The sequence below is a fragment of the Pipistrellus hanaki genome (assembly GCF_964339955.1).
Source record: "Pipistrellus hanaki genome assembly, chromosome: 6".
NCBI classification, from domain to species: Eukaryota; Metazoa; Chordata; class Mammalia; order Chiroptera; family Vespertilionidae; genus Pipistrellus; species Pipistrellus hanaki.
In genome coordinates this window covers 85002362-85023045 of record NC_140508.1, presented here as the reverse complement: position 1 = coordinate 85023045, position 20684 = coordinate 85002362, and the positions used below count along the sequence as shown (strand labels likewise).

The 20684-nt window shown below is 58.1% G+C and overlaps 1 protein-coding gene and 1 long non-coding RNA gene across 5 annotated transcripts in view; one reads left to right on the top strand and one right to left on the bottom strand.

The window, feature by feature from the left end:
* TOX2 (TOX high mobility group box family member 2) overlaps window positions 1-19052 on the bottom strand; it is a 104060-nt gene extending 85008 nt beyond the window's left edge. For 2 of the 4 annotated variants that reach the window (XM_084887558.1, XM_084887557.1), the window contains exon 1: window positions 18935-19052. In XM_084887558.1, coding sequence (XP_084743684.1) covers window positions 18935-19033 — 99 coding nt within the window. In that variant the 5' untranslated portion in view covers window positions 19034-19052. Of the gene's footprint in view, window positions 1-1984; window positions 2092-18934 lie in introns of those variants that run through there. The other 2 variants (XM_084887559.1, XM_084887562.1) reach the window with 2 other exon arrangements.
* Window positions 17969-20403, top strand: LOC311624407. The gene is made up of 3 exons (XR_014795315.1): window positions 17969-18067; window positions 19519-19693; window positions 20272-20403. It is a non-coding gene; the product is annotated as an uncharacterized lncRNA (long non-coding RNA).
* Window positions 20404-20684: the final 281 nt, after the last annotated feature.

The window sequence follows — 20684 nt, the reverse complement described above, 5'->3', positions numbered from 1 at the left end:
AAGCCACAGCTCCCATTAAACAATCCCCCCCGAGGGAGGCGACGGAAGCCTCTGTGCGTCCCTCAGGGCCCGCCGGGACCCGCTGCCCACGGGGACGGGTGCTGAGTGCCAGGGCCTCCGCACTGACAAAGCCCACACCCCAGGGCCACGCTGCACGCCTGGGCTCAGAGCCTGCCCCCCCCGCCTCTGTGATCCCCCCTCCGCCCCGCAGCCCTCTCAATTCACACAGACGTCACACCAAAGGGCCTCATCCACCCCCCACCCCCTGCTCTGTGGGGCTGATGCACAATGCGTGAGCCGGCCTCAGTTTGTCCAACTGCCCACCGGCCTGGGCATCTATCCTATTATTAAGCAGCTTCCAACACCCACACCCCAATACACCCCCCACCCCCAACACACACACACACACTCACACTCACACATTCACTCACACACACTCACACACACACTCACACACACTCACACACTCACACACACTCACACACACACTTACACACACACTCACACTCTCACACACACACCCAACACACACACTCACACACACATTCACTCTCACACACTCACACTCACACACACACGCTCACACTCACACACCCAACACACACACACACCTCACACACACACACAACACACACACACTCACACACACACTCACACATTCACTCACACATACTCACACACTCACACACACACAAACACATGCTCACACTTACACACACTCACTCACACACACACTCACACGCTCACGCTCACACTCACACGCTCACGCTCACACTCACACTCACACACTCACAGTCACACGCACTCTCCCCTGCCTGGGTCCTGACAGCAGGACTGTACTTGGGGCCTGGCCGGTGTGTTCGGGCTGACCTTGTGCTGCCTTCAGTTTTCCCCAGACACGGACAGGAATGGGGCTGTCAGTGATGGGGCCGAGGGATGAGAACTCTGCCCTCGGGGGCCCACGATACAACAGGAGCGCACCAGGCACTGTCTGCCCACGCCGTCCCCAGGGTCAGCCAGGGAGGCCAGGGGCAGGGTCTCGCCCCCCGTTTTACATGTGGGAGACGGAGGTCTGAGACCCTCCACGAGGCTGGGGAGAGACAGTTCTTCTCTCAAACGCTAGGGGGGGCTGTGCTTCCTGCAGGAGGCGCCACGCCTCCTCTCCCAGGTGGAGAGGTCACGGAGCAAACCCATTTCCCTTTTCCCTTGGCCGCCGGGAAGCCCAGAGCCGGGCCTGCAGGCCAGGTGCAGGAGCTGAGAAGCCGGAGCCGACAGAGCTGCGTGCATTTCCCACCTGGAATTTGATTTTATCTCTCCTTTGGCTCTGACTTTGTAAGGTACCACATATACTTTTATACCTCATACGCATTCTTACGAGTAAGTGACCAGAAATAAACAAGCGAACCAAAGGCGAGGCTGGGAGAAGTGGGGAAGGAGAACAGAGGGAAATCTGTGATAGTCAGACCCAGCTGGCCCGGGGGTCTGTCTACCTGGTCCCCCATGCCCTCCCCTCCTCAGCCAGAATGCACTCCTTCCCGCCACGGTGGCCTGAGCCCCAGAGCGCCAAAGGCGTGTGGAAGGAGTTCTGTAGCAGGAAGACCCGGTTCAGATCCCGGCTCGGCCACCTACCCACCGTGCCCGCGGTAAGGGTGAGTGTCCTGTAACGTGGGCTGTGAATGCCACGCCCTCCCTGCGTGTCTGTGAAGACTGCAGAGCCCACCGGCCCGTGCTCTCCCTCCCACAGGTGTCCAGCCCGCCTCCAGCATCGTCCTGGCAGCTCCTTCCCTCTGTCATCCAACAAGAGATGACAGAGAGAGGGGGAGAGCAGGTGGGGGGGAGGGACGGGGAGGACATTGCTCCAATTTATCTCATTCCAGACAGGCTTTCTGGGATAGGACTGAAAAGTAAAATTAAGTAATAAAATTTGAAGTTGACTAGAAACCCAAAATAAGTATGTCATCTTCCCAGAACTTCTCAGTTCTACCTCAGGCAGGGCGGGAGGGCCGAGGGGGTCCCGTGGGCAGGTCCACTGCCCAGTAGGCGTCCGGTTCAGGCCCTTCTCCCAGCGGGTGGGATGGGCTGCGGGCCCCACATGGTGCATCCCAGTTGCCATGGTTTCTGCTTATTCTGAGGACGGCGGCTCCTGGAACATCAGGGCCTGGTAAAGAGGAGCACTGGCTGCACCCTGACTGTCCAGCCACTGAGGTCCCCACGCCACCTCGACCGCACACAGGCCCCGCGTCCCTGGGGCCTTGTGAGACACGCAGGCTCTCTGGCCCCACCCCATTCCTACCGAATCAGAGTCCACATTTTAACAAGACCTCATGCCATTCACGGGCATATTGAAGTTTGACGGTCTCCAGCTTAAGGTCGGTAATGACCAGCCCACTGGGAAGGTCACCTAACCCGGATGGCACGAACCTGCCCATCACAGCTCACGTGGGTGTCACCCAACCCCGACCACCGACGGTGGAGGTGAGCCAGCTGATACGGACGTAACCACCTGACCACCAGCGGCCTCCAGGGCCCGCTCCGGGGGAGTGTGAGTCCCCAGTCACCGAGGCGGGAGCTCTGTGTCCTTCTGGTTTGAGCTCCAACCCACACACTTCACTCAGTCAACAGACTCTCTCTCTCTCCCTCTCTCTCCCTCTCTCTCTCTCTCTCTCTCTCTCTTTTATTTTTTTAAAATATATTTTATTGATTTTTTTAACAGAGAGGAAGGGAGAGGGATAGAGAGTTAGAAACATCAATGGGAGAGAAACATCGATCAGCCGCCTCCTCGCACACCTGCTACTGGGGATGTGCCCACAACCAAGGTACATGCCCTTGACCAGAATCGAACTTGGGACCCTTCAGTCCGCAGGCTGACACTCTATCCACTGAGCCAAACCGGTTTCGGTCCTATTTCTCTCTGATGCCACCGAAACCGGTCCCAGTGTTTGCATTCATTCATTAAAGCCTTTACCTCTGCCTCATTCTTTTTAAAACACATTTTTTGTTGATTTCAGAGAGGAAGAGAGAAGGAGAGAGACAAACACCGATGAAAGAGACACACGATGGGCTGCTTCCCGCACACCCTCTGCTGGGGATCGAGCCTGCAACCCGGGCATGCGCCCTGACTGGGAATGGAGACACGACCTCTTGGTCCACGGGATGACACTCAGTCCACTGAGCCACACCAGCCAGGCCTCTGCCTTCCTCTGAAAGGCCTCCGCCCCCAACCCCAGACGGCTGGGTAGATGGGAAAGGTTCCCCAAGAGCATCCCTGGGGAAGGTGCTGGAAGGAGGGGTGGGAGGGGTCCTCAGGGCCCCGCGGGAAGGAGGGAGGGGGAGCGAGGCCGCTGGTGTTCCCACCTGGAGGCCCCGGCCGCCCTGAGTCAGACACCCCTCTTCCAGAGGCCCCACTCCCGCCCACCCCGGGCGTGAGCCCCGGAGCCCCCTCCGAGGGAATGTCCGTGACCTTTGCAAACCAAACGCAATAACCAGGTCCTATGTGCGGAGCAGGCCCCAGGGCCACTCCGCGTCGGCAATAACCCAGCCGTGTGTTTGGACAGGAGGCGCCCTGCAAGCTCCGCCAACTCCGCCTGTCGCCGCGGAGGGAAGCGGCTCACCTTCTGCTAATCGCCCTAATTCATTTTTTATTATGAGCTTCCCTGGGTTCTGTTTGCCATCTGATTGGAGATATTACCAAAGGCATTTCAACGGCATCGGCCTGTGCCACAACGGCAAACAGAACTCTTTTTTTATTGAAATCTGCATCCATGGACATGTGACTCCCTGATCGCAGAGACCTGGCCCACAGGTTAGACCTGAAGGGAAGGCAGACTTGGCAAGAGGTGTATACACAGTGGGAGGTTTTTCCAAAGGTGGTAAGCCAGCCGGAGGGTGCCATAGATCGGGCGCTTTCTCATGCTGTTGCTGAACAGGCAGGGCCCCTGGGAAGGTGGCATGACACCCTTACCAAGAGCCACAAAAATGCTCGCTCCTCTGACAAGGAGCTGTACTTCGGCACCAAGCCCACAGCCTGATTCTTACCCTGGACATCCCATCTCTGTGACACCCCACATCCAACCCACCCCAAATCTCAGACGTTCTCCCTCCCAATGGCTCCCACGCTCCTCCATGACCCTCCATTCCCACCCTCCACTGCGTGCCAAGCTGGAAGGGGCCCAGCAAGCTTTCCATGGCGATGGGAGAGCTCTGTATCTCCACGGCCCCCGAGGGGCCAGCCTGGAGACAAGCGTGTCAAACTCAGAGGCCAACGCGGGCCAAATAAACAAGGTGTAAGGTCCATGCCCTTGACCGGAATCGAACCCGGGACCCTTCAGTCCACAGGCCGACGCTCTATCCACTGAGCCACACCGGTTTCTGTGTAAACACTGTTCTTGAGTCTGCCTGGGGGGGTAGTGACAGGTCCCTTCTCCCCATTTCCTACTCGTAGTCTTCGTCGTTGACAGCTTACTGAAAAGGAAGGGTGATCGTTTTCTAGGAGAGAAGTCCCCCAAAAGTCCTGCTTGCTCACCAGAAACATCCTCACGGACTAGCGAGAGGTGTGCTATCTCTGAAGGCCGCTCTGGCTGTGCCCCAGACACCCCAACCCGAGCAACCGGGAGCGATGCCCTCCCCCTGCCAACGGCAAGGTCATGGCCTCAGGGAGACGGGAGGTGGGCCAACAGGGCGGCTGCGCTGAGGCCCCCCAGCCCTGGCCCTGGGGTCAAGCATTAAGAACCACAATGAGCCAAAACCGGTTTGGCTCAGTGGTAGAGCGTCGGTCTGCGGACTGAAAGGTCCCGGGTTTGATTCCGGTCAGGGGCATGTATGTTGGTTGCGGTCACATCCCCGGTAGGGGGTGTGCAAGAGGCAGCTGGTCGATGTTTCTCTCTCATCGACGTTTCTAGCTCTCTCTCTCTCTCTCTCTCTCTCTCTCTCTCTCTCTCCCTTCCTCTCTGTAAAAAATCAATAAAATATATTAAAAAAGAGCCACAATGATGAGGGTTTCGAACATCGACCCTCTTGGAGGTGAGGCATGGCGTTTCCGTGCGGATTCACACGTACCAGCACCTGCAGCCCCCTGGCACCACACCTCTCACACAGACGTGTTTATCCTCCTGGCAACGATGCCCAATAAGAAAGGCCCAGAGAGGGTGAGGGGATGGTTCCTGAACACACAGCCTGGGGTAGGTGACAGTGGCCATCCCTGGAAATTATAACCACCACGTTGATCCCTTCATTCTGTCAACAGCTTTTTTTTTTTTTTTTTAATATATTTTATTGATATTTTACAGAGAGGAAGAGAGAGGGATAGAGAGTCAGAAACATTGATGAGAGAGAAACATTGATCAGCTGCCTCCTGCACACCTCCCACTGGGGATGTGCCCGCAACCAAGGTACATGCCCTTGACCGGAATCGAACCCGGGACCCGTCAGTCCGCAGGCTGACGCTCTATCCACTGAACCACCCCGGTTTCGGCCTGTCAACAGCTTTTAACCGAGCACCCGCCACAAACGGACACCGTGCTAAGGTGCCGGGAGTCAGGGAGGCAGCCAACACAGACGATTCCAGCGGCTTGAAAGCTCACTGTCCTCGAGGCGGAGCAGACACTGAAGTAACCTCACAGCAATGGGAGGGAAACACTCTGGAGGCTGTGATAGAGAATAGAGGGGTAGCTGCACCGATTGGGGGGTCAGAGTGTCTGAGGAAGTGAGGATAAGGCTTAGACAGCCGTGCCCACCAAGGGAAGAGCAGGTGCTGGCCCTCGGGCAATAGAGAGAGGGAGGGGGTATCTGGAACACCACCCGGCCCGGGAGCTGGACTGGCATCAGCAGCGGGGAGGCTGGCTTCGCCCAGCATGGCGTCCCCAGCACAGAGCCTGGTGTGCTGGACAGGCTGGAGGGCAGGCAGGCGCCAGATCACACAGGAATCCAGAGGCAGGAAAGGCCTCTGGTGTCAGCCGCACACGAGGGGAAACCGCCGGAGGCTTTAGGCAGAGGGCTGATAGGCGGGTACGAGTTCACCGAGCCACACGGGAGACCCACGGGGCGGAACTGCCCGGAGAAATGACAGGATCCGATTTACACATCAGAAGGATCTCCATCGTGGCCGGGACAGCTCCTCGGCTCCTCCTGATGTGTGACTCGTGGCCACCGGAGAGTCAGTGCCCCGAAGCTGAGCCTCTCCCGCCGGAAGGTGGGAGGTGGCGGCCACCGCTGAGAAAAGCAGGACGCGGTGACAGGGCGTCGGACAGATGCGTGGCTGCCAGCAGACGGGAAGCCTCCGGGGGACGCCTCGGCGGGGTCACGGCGTATTGTGAATGTCGAGCCATTGGGAAAACACAATCGTGTGCTCCGCTGGCACTGAGAGACATAAGCCAACTAGCGTGCCGGCACGTAGTGCTCCATCCAGGAGAGACGAGGCCGCTCGCGGGAGAGCCACGGGTGGAAATGCTTGCATGGCACAGGCGGGTGGCCAGGGCCTTCAGGGTTAAAACCAAAGCCTGGCCCGTAGGCATCCATAGACATACTTTGAAAGGAAATTAAAATTAACTACCCCGGGTGCTTAAACATGCATTGTTATCTCATTTAGTTTCGTAAGCAGGAGAAAGCACTGCTAACCCCATTTTGCAGACGAGGAAGCAGAGGTCCAGCGTTATAAAGCAGCTTTCTGAATGCCTGTGCTGCCCCCTCCAGCCTCATCACTGGACACCGTCCTCTCTTCCTGTGCCTCTGCACACGCCGTTCCTTCCACCTGGAATGCTTTCCTCTACCTTCTTCACGTGGCAAATTCACCTTCCAAACAGGCCCCGTGTCCCCTCCTCTGAGGAGACCTCCCTGACTACTCCCGGCCCGGTGTGATGGCCCCACACCCAGTGGGAACTGTTTAGCTTTGCCTGTCTCTCTATTAGGACACTGGCTCCTCAGGAGCTAGGACCAGGTGTCAGTCACGTTCCCACGCCTGGCATCTACCACACAGCCCTGCAGACGGCGGGCAGGGGATGCTCTTTGGGTAGCTGAGCAAATGACTGAACCAAAGAAGCCAGGATTGGATCTGAGGCCAATGATCGCAAAGCATAGCTCTTGGCCAGAATGTGTGTGTATCTCCTATGGGTCAGCCGGAAGCTGTACAGAAACATTGGATATAAGACAAAACACCCCGAGGGATTCGTTCCTCCCCAATAGATGCCCCAAATCACCTCCCGTCGGGGAGAAATAGAATGGAAATCTGAGTGAAAAGCTAACCAAGCCCTTTTCCCTTTTGCACAAGAATCTCACCTTTGTTATTGCCTAGCATAATTCCCCGGGAAATCTGGTGAAGCTGGGATGTTAATGATGTTACTAGGCAACTCTGTTTATGCACAAATGACCCCTGATTGATGAGTGGCATATAGACGGGAAGAAACTATAAATAAATTATAAATATCTGACAGAGAAGACATCCTGTAGGTTCTCCTGAGCACAGTGACTCTTTAAAAAAAAAATAATAAAAAAAAAAATAAAATAAAATAAAAAAAAAAAATATATATATATATATATATATATATATATATATATATATATATATAATTGATTTTTTACAGAGAGGAAATGAGAGGGATAGAGAGTTAGAAACATTGATGAGAGAGAATCATCGATCAGCTGCCTCTTGCACACCTCCTACTGGGGATGTGCCTGCCACCCAGGTACATGCCCTTGACTGGAATCGAACCTGGGACCCTTCAGTCCACAGGCTGATGCTCTATCCACTGAGCCAAACCGGTTTCGGCCACAGTGACTCTTGAAACCGGCACACCCCTTGCAGGGACCCTTCCAGTAACGAGTGTGAAACGGGAACACACAGTATGAGTCCTCTGGGGAAACTGGCTTCTCAGCCAGGGTGGCTTCCAAGCTCACCCTCTGTGAGTCTCCTTCCCTTGGCCCTGAACTAAAACCTGGGGCAGGGGTGGGGAGCCTGGCAAAGATGCCCCCTCGGTGGGCTACCACAGAAACCGGGGAACGGATCGTGTGCCCCGCTGGCAGGCGGTGACTCCTGCCCAGCTCCTTGGAGGAGACAGGTACCAAGTGTCACCTGGGTGAGTCCTGTGAGCCTGAACGTTTACCAGAACCTTAAAGGGTCCCTGTGGGAGCTGCAATGAGACCAAGGGAACCGATACAGGAGAGAAGAGACCTTCCCCGCCAGGAGCACCACACCTGTTAGCTCAGAACAGGTGTGGTGCTCCTTGGACTCTATTGTTTATTTAAAAAAAAAAAAAAAAAAAAAAAACTGGGCTGGACCCACGCTCGCTGCCCCACGAGGGGCCTGGATGGCCTGCACAGCACCTGGCAGCAGGAGGGAGGGAGAGGACCACTCACTCCATGTCCCAGAGGCCTCACCACAATCCGAGGTGCCAGTGGAGGTCACGTGAGCAAACGGGGGCTCCGTGAACTTAAGTGCCAGGTCGGAAGCCACACAGTCTGCAAGTGCCAGGATGGAACCCGGGCGCTTCCCCTGAATGGGAAAGGCACGTTGGGATCCACTATCTGGCTTTGCATAGAAACTAGCTTACAGCTCAGGGGGGACTTATAGGACACAGAGAGCATGGGGGTGGCGGGTGGAGGGACCTTTTTAAAGAATGTGGGCAGCACCCAATAGGCCCTCGATACATTTGCAGAATAAATAAGCAACGAAAGGCCCAGAGTCCATCTTCCACGTGATCCAGTTCAGTTCAAAACCCAGCACCACGGAGCAGCGCAGAGCATGCCTGAGATTGATCCCGGGCGATGCTCCCGAGTCGGATTCACTTCTAACAAGTCTTTAAATCATCCCTGCAAATTAGGCCCCGCTTGGAGATAAGCACGTATTAATTAGCGCTAATGTGGAGGCACTCTATTAGCAAATGATGTTTGTAGTGGAACACCAGGGTGGGAGGCCTCACTGGAAACCCCCGGGCCCCCGGAAGAGCCAACGCACCAAAAGCAAAACAAGGGCAAGCCACCCCCCCTCCTCTCCCTGCAGAGGGTGGCACTCCGGACACCGGGCCAGAGGGGCAGAGCGCACAGGCCGAGCCGGCTCTGCTGACCACTCCTCAGCCGCCTGTGTAACCTGACCCCTCTGGAGCTCACCCACAGAACGGGGGCACGTGTGCCTGCCACCGTTCCTATGAAGACTTAATGAGGTAATGTGAGTGAGCGTACCTGAGATGCGGTGAGAGCCCGGAGAATAATCTGTGCTTATTTCTATCCCGCTTTTCTCCATAAAATAGAACACATTTTAAAAATTAAAATCCATTAGCGGGGACTTTGAGTTCACGATGCAGATGCAGCACATACATTTTACCTCGCCTCTCTTCCAGACCCCCACTCTCCCCCTGGATGGTCTAATGTCTTTTTGCTGTGTATCTCATGGAGAACAAAACACAATTTTTGTTGTTGCTAATCCTCACGTGAGGATATTTTTTCCATTGATATTTTTAAAGAGACTGTTGAGGGAGAGAGAGAGAGAAACACGGATGTGAGAGAAACACATATACCGGTTGCCTCCCACACACACCCTGACCTAGGGCTGGGGATCAAGCCTGCAACCCAGGTACATGCCCTTGAGCTGGAATCGTACCCACGACCCTTTGGTCTGCAGGCCGGCACTCTAACCACTGAGAAAACCAGCCAGGGCCAAAAATAATCTTTAAAATAAAGAATGGGGGTACTCCGGACAAAAGGGGAAATGATAGAAGAATGAAATGCAATCAGGAGTGAGTAATGAGCAAAAGAAGTGCCATGATACCCTGTAATTATGGCTCCAACGGGCCCACTCACTTGCCTCTGACCTTCCTGGGAGCTCAGAGATGGGGAAGGGCAAAGCCATGGACACGGACCTACATGAAGGCGGAGGCAGGCCCAGAGCCTCTGGTGGAAGAACGTGACAGGACTTCGGCCCCAGAGAAAGCCATGGTCCCCTGCCCGGAGGTGACCCCCGGGGGCATGTCCTAGGAGCTCCTCAGAAACCAGCCTGGCGTCCTGTGTGACATCACAGCCCAAGAACCTAGAACCCTACCACGGAGCATTAGGAGAATCTCCTCAGGCCCCAGAAAATTCCACTGTGATCTTTTTCACTCCGCGGACCCGAGAAGCAGTTACCCTGCAGCTCTCACACCGTGAAATAAAGACAACCCTCAGTGAGTGACTCGTCGTTCTTGGGAACAAGAGGAAGGTACGTTTTCTCCCCAAGATGCCTCCCCTTTACATGGCGATGCTCCCCTTTCTATGCATTCACCCCCCAACTGCTGGGAGTGCTATTGCTGGGCTCAGAGCTACAGCTTCCCCTGGGCTCTGCTCCCTGCCCCAGGAGCCACCGCAGCCACTGACGGGGGAGGGTAAGAATCTAAGGCCTGGGCAGCCCCCGGCCTCCATCGGGGACCACTCTGAAGAGCTGGCCTAGCTCCAGAGCTCCTGCGAGATGCCTTCATCAGCAACCCCATCCTGGGCCAGTTACGCTTTCCTCACTCCCTTCGAGATGCGCCTCTAAGAACATCCCCCCAAGGACCCTCCCACAGCAGCTCTCCTACTGAGTCTGTGTCCGGGGAACCCAAGGTCAGAGTCTCTCCGGGTGATGGAGACCCCCCATAACCCGCAGGGGCCTGAGGAAGGCAGGAGTGTCCGGGATGCCGGACCGTGTCCCCGCCAGAGCTACCTGCCAAACCAGCAGCTACATCCAGCCACCTGTCAAACCAGCAGTCCTCCCCATGGCCCTGAGGCAAGGAGGGACTACCCTCCCACACTCCAGTCTGAGCCGAGCAATCTCCGTGTGCCTCCCGGACCAGCAGTGACATCATCGGCTTGTTCGCAGAGCGCATGTTCAGCCCTCCCGAGAGTTCTGAGGGTGTGCCCGGCAGTCTGTTTAACTGCCCTCCGGTGCCCTCTGTCACACTCAGCAGAGCATCCCTGGCTGCTGGGGAGAGTCAAACACAAGTCACTGAGCTTTCCCACCAGCAGGAGACCCAGGCGCAGTGGCTGACGACAGTCTGAACACAGCAGCAGCCAACACGCCACACCTGCACCTCACTGCGGGCTCCAAGGCACTCTGCTACCTAAACCACCCGTCTGCCTGAGACACGCCTCATGGTGGTCTCCGCTCCCTGCAGGCCGGCCCCCCCGGCCTGGGCTGACAGCAGCCCCACACCACCCCCCACGCCACCTTGGGACAGCTGCTCCCTCTGCCTAGAACGCCTTCCCACCACTCTACCCCCGCCCCCCTGTGGCCTCCTGGCCTTTCCTATAAGACTCTGCCCTGTGATGCCTTCCCACACCCCTGGCACTGGCACTTCCCCAGACAAGTACATGTTTAATGACGAATTACATTTTGCGTTACATGTAAAATGAAATACAATTACAGATCAACACAGCCTTGCATCCAGGAAGGACGTGTCCCCTTGAGCCGCTGAGCCTTCAGGACATGGCTGGAACCCCCAGCACACAGTAGGCACTCAATAAAAACCTGCTGGACACTTGTAAGCCAGCAGCCAACGGGTAACTGCATATCAAAAAATCGCACCATTGCTCACTCCAGCAGACACCAGCAATCACAATTGTACGGCAGCAAGTTCAAGCTTCAGGGTAATTGGTGAGAATTTACTATCCTGTGTTGCACGCCATGTTTTCATAAGATGTAAAATTATAATTTACCACGACTCATTAAGTTAATAATGACGTACCGTATGTTTTCACTGCTGCTCCTAACCATGCTGAAAAACCCCTGAGTAGGTTTGGGGTCCATGTAAATAAGAGGACTGTCAAGCACACGGAGACTTTACGGACAGGGAGACACGGAACTAAAATATTGGAGAGAAGCTCTGGCACGCTCATCGCCTTCGCTGTCTGCTTCCCGACGGCACGCTGCCTAGCTCTGTGGTTCAGGCCATCTTCTTCCCCAGGGGGTACTGGGCAAAGTCCGGGGACATTGTTTCCATCACTAGAGAGGGGCTGCGACTGGCCTCCAGCTGACCGAGACCAGGACTGCTGTAAAACATCCCATAAAGCGTGAGGTGACCGCCACCACAAGGAGCTATCAGGTCTAAGAGGTCCATGTGCTGAGGCTGAGAAACACTGGTCCAAGTTAAAGGGAACTGCCCTGGCCGGGGTGGCCCAGTGGATAGAGCATCAGCCTGTGAACTGAAAGGTCCCGGGTTTGATCCCAGTCAAGGGCATGTACCTTGGCTGCAGGCACATCCCCTGTGGGAGGTGTGCAGGAGGCAGCTGGTCGATGTCTCTCTCCCATCGATGTTTCTAACTCTCTATCCCTCTCCCTTCCTCTCTGTAAAAAAAAAAAAAAAAAAATCAATAAAATATATATTTTAAAAAAATATTAAATGGAACTCCCATATCTGTTATTTCAACCTGCACTGCCTAGCGATACAATGAAAAAGGCATCAGGTCCTCGGGTGCAGGTGAGGAAGCCGAGACCCGGAGCGGCTACATGATGTGCACAGGCCACCACCCACCGGTCCGCGCCAGGGAGCGGGGCAGCTGTGCGGTGCGCCCGCCGGCCCTGCCTCCGCTCCCACACAGGCTCACGAAGGAAATGGAAAGACGCAGAGGACGTGAGCAGCTCCCTGTCAGCACATCGTCCCGAGCAGCCCCACAGGAGACCTCTCCAACCGGAGGCTCGGGGAAATCCAATCCGCAGACCAAGACACGGAGACCCCTGGCCTCCGGAGGGGGTGGCCGGTCCTCCGCAGCCCGAACGTTCCTCGTCTGGAACGAGGGCCCCGGCATCGTAACGTACGGCTGGGCCGCTCTTTGTGAACAGGAACGAACGCGTTCCCTGCTGGGCGACCTGCTGGACGTGCCTGATCTCCAGCCCCCTTAGTGGGCGACCCTGCAGGGGGCGAGGGTGGGCGTGCCCATTCTGCAGAGGAGGAGACTGAGCCCGGGGAGCTTATTCACGTGCCTGTGCCGGCCACGGGAAGGTGGCACGCAAACCCAGTCTGCCGGGCTCCAGAATATACGCTGCCTTCCTGTCCTGGGACCAGTGCTAGTGAATCAGAGAAGCAAAGCGGATGGCCCCACGAGTCCCACGGAGCTGACAGTCACATCGTCGGAGAGTCCTCGGGTCAAGGCTGTAACGTAGGGCCCTGTCCTGCATGCACAGACCCCAGTCTGCTCATCCGGCCTCGCTGGCCGCTCCCTGTGCCGGGCTCTGCCCCCCGGCCTCCTCCGTCAGGGACGGCCCTCTGGGAATGCCAGGTCAGCCAAAGACAGCGGCCCTGCCCTGCTGTGGACCCGCTGTGCTCACCACAAAGTCTTCCGAGTCTGAGCCCAACAGATGCTAAGTTCCTCAAGCCACAGGGTACAACAGGCTACCCCGAATTCATTCATCCGTTCATCCATTCATTCATTCCATACGGGGTGCGACAGAAGTGGGTTTACAGTTGTGAGTATGGGGAACCGAGTTTATTCTTTTGTTATTACTGATTAATTATGAACCTACTTTTGCCCACCCTGTACGTAGGGAGCACCTATGTGCCAGCCCAGCCCTGGGGATACGAAAGGTAAGGCAGAGATAGTGGTGACTGCCCTGGGAGGACTCGGCATCCTCCTCCTCCTCGCTGGGTGCACTACCCTCTGCGGTTGTAAAGGACATGCCCAGCCTTTGTGTCCTTCTATTTCCGCACCACAGCTCCCGTCTCACTAGGCTCCTAGTCACCGATTTGCTCAAAGAAGGCCACTGCCATGCTCAAGGTCACCCAGTAGCCAGTACCGGCCTGGGCTACCCCTCCTGAGATAGGTAAGGGACAGAAATGTGATCCTAGAGGACCCTTTAGGACAGGCTGGGGCGGGGCTGTAGATGGAAAGTAAAAAAGAACTGCCTAACAGAGATGCAGGAGTCCTCCCGGGATTCCCTGGGACCAGCTCAGAGCTCCCCCGGCCCAGGGCTCTTTCCACATCTTCCCACGTCCCCCTGCGCCCCTGCGGGAAGCAGCTGCGGGGACCTCACCCCGCAGGGACACTGAGCAGGCCCCACGGGGCTCAAGTCCAGATAAGGTGGGAACAGCAATGCCGACTCCGTGGATTGTTATCACCAGGAGACGCCAATCATTCGTGGCCAGACGCGTGTGGCTCCCGCCCAGGTACCAGAGGCTGTCTCCAGAGCCGTGTGTGTGGGTGGGTGAAGCATTGACTCATTCACACACCGGCACACGTTTCCTGAATAATTCTGGGTCAGGCGCTGTGCCAGGCGCTGGCCATGGTTCCTGCCTGCTGGGAGCCCACAGACAACCACACCACCACTGACTCACCGGGAGCTCATTAAACATGCATGTTCTCAGGGCTCCGGCCAACGAATCAGAATCTCTGGGTGGAGCCCAGAAACCTGTTTTTAAAATCTTGCCAGATGATTTTTTTTAATGAGAGAGGGAGAGAGAGAGAGAGAGAGAGAGAGAGGAGAGAGAGAGAGAGAATATGGATGTGAAAGAGAAACATCAATCAGCTGCTTCCTGCACACCCCCTACCAGGGATCAAGCCAGCAACCTGGGCACATGCCGACTGGAAATGGAGCTGGCAGCCTTTTGGTGCATGTGATGATGCCCAATCTATTGAACCACACCAGCAGCCAGGTCCACATGATTCTTAACGTGTACAGACGTTTGAGAACCGCTGGCTGAGACCACAAGGTTTTCCCCAACCTCCAACGTGCAAACCAGCACCTGGCCTCGGCACCCCCGACCCTCTCCCTGGCTTCATTTCCCCCATAACTGGATTGCCATTGGTCACAATACCATATAGTTCACCCATGTACTTATTGACTTCCATGCTACATATCGGCTCCTGAGGGCAGCAATCTGGGTTATATTTGTTCAGTGCTATAGCATCGATTGCCCGGTACAGTGCCTCGCACAAAGAGATGCTCCGTAACTGTTGAACATCCATCCGGTGCAGTACCAGTCTGGGGCGGCATGGGGGAGGAAGGAAGGTGGGTGGCCATGGAGCGCTGCATGGAAAAAGCCATCCCCAGGCCGGGCATGGAGGATGTCTGCATCGGTGAGGAGAGATGCCTGAAATGCAGGAATGCTAAGCCTCTCACCAGGATAGCTTCCAGGTGGTTGGTACCATCATTAGGTAATTCATAGCTGGCATGTCCCAAGGACTAGCCTAGCCTACATCCTCATGTAACCCTCCCAAACCTCTGAGAGAACAATGAAGCTCGGAGATACTAAATCACTTGTCCCACCCACAAAAATACTCGGATAAGAATGTCCACTGCAGCTTTATGTGTAATAGCTCAGACTGGAGACAAACCTGATATCTAGCATCAGGTGAGTGATAAAGCCATTGTGCTTTAGCATCCAATGTAGTGTAACTCAGCAATAAAATGGGACAAACACCATGGATATACACAATACAATGAATCCTAAAGACACGGAGTTGAGCAAAAAGAAGCCAGACGAAAATGTATCTGCTGCATAGGAAGTTCTGAAACTTAAACATCCTTAGTGCACATGAACCGAGCTTGGACAAAGCTCGATAACAGCATCAGATACGCAGTTTCTTCCTGAGGAGGAGGAAGGGGTGTAGACTAGAAAGGAGTACGAGGGGACTTTCTGGGGTGATGGAAATGCTTCTGTATCCGGAATGGGATGGTGGTGCCATCAAAACTGCTGTCCACTTACACTTTTCATTTTATAGTAGGAGCATCACATCCCAACAACAAAAAATGAGCTAAGAAATCATTGCCCTGGGCTCACAGAGACACAATGGGGATGTGGACCCAGGTGTGCCCAAGCCAAGGGCCAGTTTACACACGTCTGCCCCAGGCAATGCCATGTGGTCAAGTGCCCTGCCGAAATCTGAAGGAAGGGTGCTCACAGTTACCCTAGGAAGGCTGTCACAGCCCCCGGGTCCCCCAACCACAGCAGAGGCTTGTGGGAAGGCCAGATGCCTGTCAAGCTGGGAGTCAAGAAATTTGGGTTCAGGCCTCTGCTCTGTTCTCTTCTTGCTCTGTAACCTCTGAGTACACGACTCCCTGACTCAGTTTCCCCTTCTGTGAAGCAAGGAAGGAGGGGATCAGCGGTTCCCAGAATGGTGCCCCAGGATCCGAGGGGCCACAGGAACACAAGCACCTCCGCTCGCCAAGCACCGTTATCACGTGCCTGCCTCGTAGCCGGTACAATTTTTTAAACGCATGCTAATATTACCGATGAACAAAACACACATCTAAAGCAAAATTAAAAGCCATAGCGCGCTTTGCCATTGTGTGTTTCCTCAAACAAGAGACACCAGAGGAACAGCCGCTGCTCCCGGCTTCGGTCTGAAGAGGCTGGAATCCCTGTGCAGAGAGGATCGCTAAGGGGACAGTCGCCAAGGGAACAGTCACCAAGGGCCCTTCCAGGTCAGCTGCGCAGCGACTGTCCGGTATCGCCTGGGCAAATGCTTGCCCTCATGTTTCTCAGGCCCGGGTCCCTTGGGGACAAGCCTCTTGTCCGGACACCGAGGACCCGGCCCCCAGCGTGCAGCCTGTGTCCCTGTTCTGCAGCCCCATCTACGGGCCCTGCGTGTGGCCGCGGCCGCACCGTGGTTCCTCCTCCGGTTCTGACGGTGACCGGTGACCGGCTTCAGGATGGAGCCCCGGCATTCCCCTCCGCAACCCCTCACCCTCAGCTTCTGGTCATAACGAACAGATAATGCAATTGTGCTATAGCATACAATGTAATACAACTTAGCAATAAAATGGAACAAACTATGGATATACACAATACAGTGAATACACCACCACCACTGCGGAGGCCACCGCGTGGGATCTGCTGTCACAGGCCTCTGGCCCACCCCTCGCTGAGCCAAGGGGCTCGCCACGTCACAAGCCCGAAGGACCGAGAAGCTTGTCTCACGTCCAAGGGCAAGGTCAGACCTTGCTTTCACCCATCCCCGTGGCTCCGCTGGCCACCTCCCTCCAGCTGGACACACCCTCCCTCCACCTGGACACACCCTCCGCCCTGGGCCAGGCGGGGCCCCAGACCACACACACAGAAGCCGATTCCCTGTGTCTTTCCCTCCCGCGGGGTTTCCGCACCGGCTCCCGGTGCTGAGTCAGAGCTTTAGGACATCAGGACAGAGCAGGGCCCTTCGCCGATGCCGCCTCCCGAAGGCTCCCATCTGGGACCGCCTGCTCTGGAGAGGCTCACACACACACCAGCCCCCAGAGGAGGGCTCCCTGAGACACACCCCACACCCACCGAGACTGGGGGCACAAATCCCAGCACCCAGGCGCATCCCCAAACCAGAGGCTGGAGCCTTGCCCACTTCGTGTTTTAAAAAATAACAAAACCAAGGGCAGGCGACAGACCTGCTGCCCCCACACCCAACTGTCCTCTCCTCCCTGAAGACTCCACTCCTCCACTCGCTACTTTTAGTCCATGTTTCCTCCATCAGCTTGGACAGCCAGAGAGCCAGCCTGCTCCCCGGGACACACACACACACACACACACACACACACACACACCACACTCACACCCCTCTTCGGCTTCTAACTTTGCCGGTCACCGGACAAAAAGACAATCACCGCCATCCCGGAGAGACCTCACTGGCCGCCCACCCCCACCTCCAGGCCGCCCCCAGGCCGCCCCAGGCCCTGAGGCCCCAGCCCCGCGCCCCGCCAGCGGCAAACAGCGGGGGGGCTCTGCAGGCCGCTCCAGCCTCTCCCCGGGGCTTCGGGGCCACGCAGAGGCCCGCCGCGGGGAGCCCGGCCCCACAGCACCCACAGCCAGGGAGCACCCCACAGCCAGGGAGCACCCCACAGCCCGGGAGCACCCCACAGCCGGGGACCACCCCACAGCCGGGGCGGAGGAAAAGCCGGGGCTGGGGTGGAGCTGAGACCCCGGGAAGCTGCGATCCACCGCCCGGCGCGCCCGCACTCACCCCGCAGCGCCTCCGCCTCCGCCCGGGGCCGCCGGAGCCCCACGCGCCGCCCAATCCGGGCTCCGCTTGACCCGCAGCCGCTCGGCCCGGCCTCCCGGCCCCGCGGACACGGACAGCCCGGCTCCTAACTAAGTTGTGAAGTTTCCTCCCGGCGGGCGGGCGGCGGGCAAGGCCAGAGGCGGGGGCGCAGGTGCACCTAACGGGCCGGCTGCGGGGCGGGCAGCGCCGCGGGGCCTGCGGGGTGGGGGCGGCGGTCCGGGGCTGGAGGGGAGCCGGTGGGGAGGGCGGGGGCCCCCTGCACCCGGCCTGGGGGCGCCGCCAGCGCTCAGGCCCGGCCGGCCAGCACGGACCATCGCACCCGGAGCCCGCGGCCCGCGGTCCCATCAGCGAGCGGCCCGGTGAGCGCCCGGAGCCGGACAAGTGGGACCTGGACAGGCCGAGTGCGGCTGGGCCGGGGGGCGGGGGCCGTGTGTGGCCGCGGCCCGCGGGAGCCGCCGTCCGGAGCGCGCGGGCGGCTGTCGGGCGCCTTCTCTGTGCGCCCCCGGCCGTGCCCGGGTGACCGCTGCCGCGCGGAGCAGGTGCGGGTGCGGGGTGCGGGGCCGGGTGCGGGGTGCGGGGTGCGGGTGCGAGGGCGCGGGTCCCGGTGCGTGGCTGCCAGGGCGGCCGTGGGGGCGGCGGGGCTGCGGGCGGGCGCGGGGCTGTCGGGCGACAGCGGGTCCGCCGGACAGTGAATGAATGAATGAATGAATGAATGAATGGATGGATGGATGGAGGAAGGAGAGGCTGTCGGGGCCGTGGCTGAGGGTGCGCGTCCCTGTCGCCGCGGAGGGAGCGCCTGTCGGGGTGACTTCTGCCGGCGATGAGCGCGGCTCGGGGCGCGCGTGGGAGCGGGTCCGGGCAGCGGCGGTGCCCGTCGGCGGGCGGCGGGGCGCGTGTCCCCGCGCCGGGGCCGCCGGCACCCCCTCCCCGGGGTCCCCCGGAGGACGCCCGCCGGTGCCCCGCCGCTCCGGCCGGGGTGCTGGGCTGCGGGCTCGGGTCCGAAGGGCGCACCGCCTACCTTGCCGCAGGCGAAGGGGTCCAGCGGCGCCAGGCCGGCCGGCTCGGGCCCGGGCCGCGCGCCCAGCGGGGGCGCCGAGGGGTACAGGCGGACGTCCATGGCGGGCAGTGCGGGCGGCGGCGCGGGGAGCGGGGAGCGGGGAGCGGGGGGCGGGCCGGGGGCGGCGCCGGAGGAGGGCCCGCCCGCCGCCCGCGCCCGCCCCGCCGCCGCCGCCGCTATTGTTCCGCCGCGGGCGCAGCGGGGGCAGGGGGGCCCGGGGCGGGCCCGGCGGGAGCCCCTCTGGCCCGGCCGCCGCGGGGTCCGGCCGGCCGTGCGCCTGTCCCGCCCCGGGACCCTGCGCGCCCGCCTGTGGCCCCCGGGGGCGGGAGGACAGACCCCGCCACCCCCTCTCCCCTCAATAGCAAAGGCGACGCTGAGCCCCCGCGGCTCGGGTGCGAGAGAGGGAGGAGGCGGGACACGGGGAGGAAGGCCTTCGGAGATGGGAGATCAGTGCTGTCTGTCCTCTGGTGGGACCAGGGGCTCCCTGCTTGTCCCCCAATCGGAGTCCCTGCGAATGGATTTATATTATTCTCACCTCCCATCAGAGCGGACCGAGGCGAGGACTTGTGTGTCAGCGATGGAGCTCCGGGTGCACCGGCCCCGCTGCCCCCAGAGTGTCCAAGACGGAACCCCTGGGAGAAGGAGAAGGATGCGGTCCCCTTCCCTGCCTGGGGGAGCGGGGCCACGGGAGTGGTCTGGAAAAGGGAGTTCTGAGGAGGGGTCCGGAATCTGCCCCCTCATGGTGTCCTGGACAGACATGGGATGGCCCCCATGGCAGGGCCAGAGGGGTCTGAGACAGGGCCCGCTCCCGCACCCCCCACTCCTCACATCACCTGTCAGAGCTGCTCTGTCGCTCCTCCCCTTCCATCCAAGAAGTGTTTGCACTGCGGTCTGCACGCCTGACCTCCCCTGGACTCTCCCCAGGAGGCGGGAGTGGGTCAGGATGGAGCAGGGGTGCTATCTGGAGAGAAGGAAGGGAGCCTTAGTTGTGACTTGAGCCATGCTGGCCCTCTGATGGCGATGTGAAGGTGAAAGGTGCTCCATGGCAGACCTGACAGGCGACGTGGGAGTGGGCCGTGGGAGGGCACGCACAAGACAAGCCTAACCAACTCAGTGCTGGCCAGTGACCACACAGGCTGATGTGATCGTACATTCCTGATGATATCATGGTGGGTGTGCACATTCCAGGCCCATCGCTTCTTCAGCAAGGTCCGTTGTTACCTTAAGCAAGCTCTGTCCGATATTGTGCATGGAGGGTAACGTACCTTTGAAATGTCAGAGTTAGTTTTCTCTTCCAGATCCCTCAGAGACACAACCACCAGCACTGGAGCACAAAACCAGTGGAGAGCCCGCATTGTCATCTGGTGGCCTACACACCCTCTCTAATGGCTCTCATTGTTTCACGTACGGTATCCCGTACCCAGCGATGTGAAAAAAGTATGTCTCTCCATTTAATTTTTCCCAGTCCTAGAGATTTCCCCACTCTGCTTCCTTCCACCTCCTTAAGCTACTACCCAATGGACTTCATGTGACTTCCCTTACACTCTCTCCTTTCGTTCTAAATGCATAAAAAGAACTGCAAAGCAGCCATTCTTCACAGCATTTTCTTCATGCTTTGAGATTTTGCTTCTGGGTCAGGCCTCAGATTTGACTCAAATAAACTCTTATAAAGTTTTTATGTAGATTTGGACTTTATTTTGTCGACAGTGGC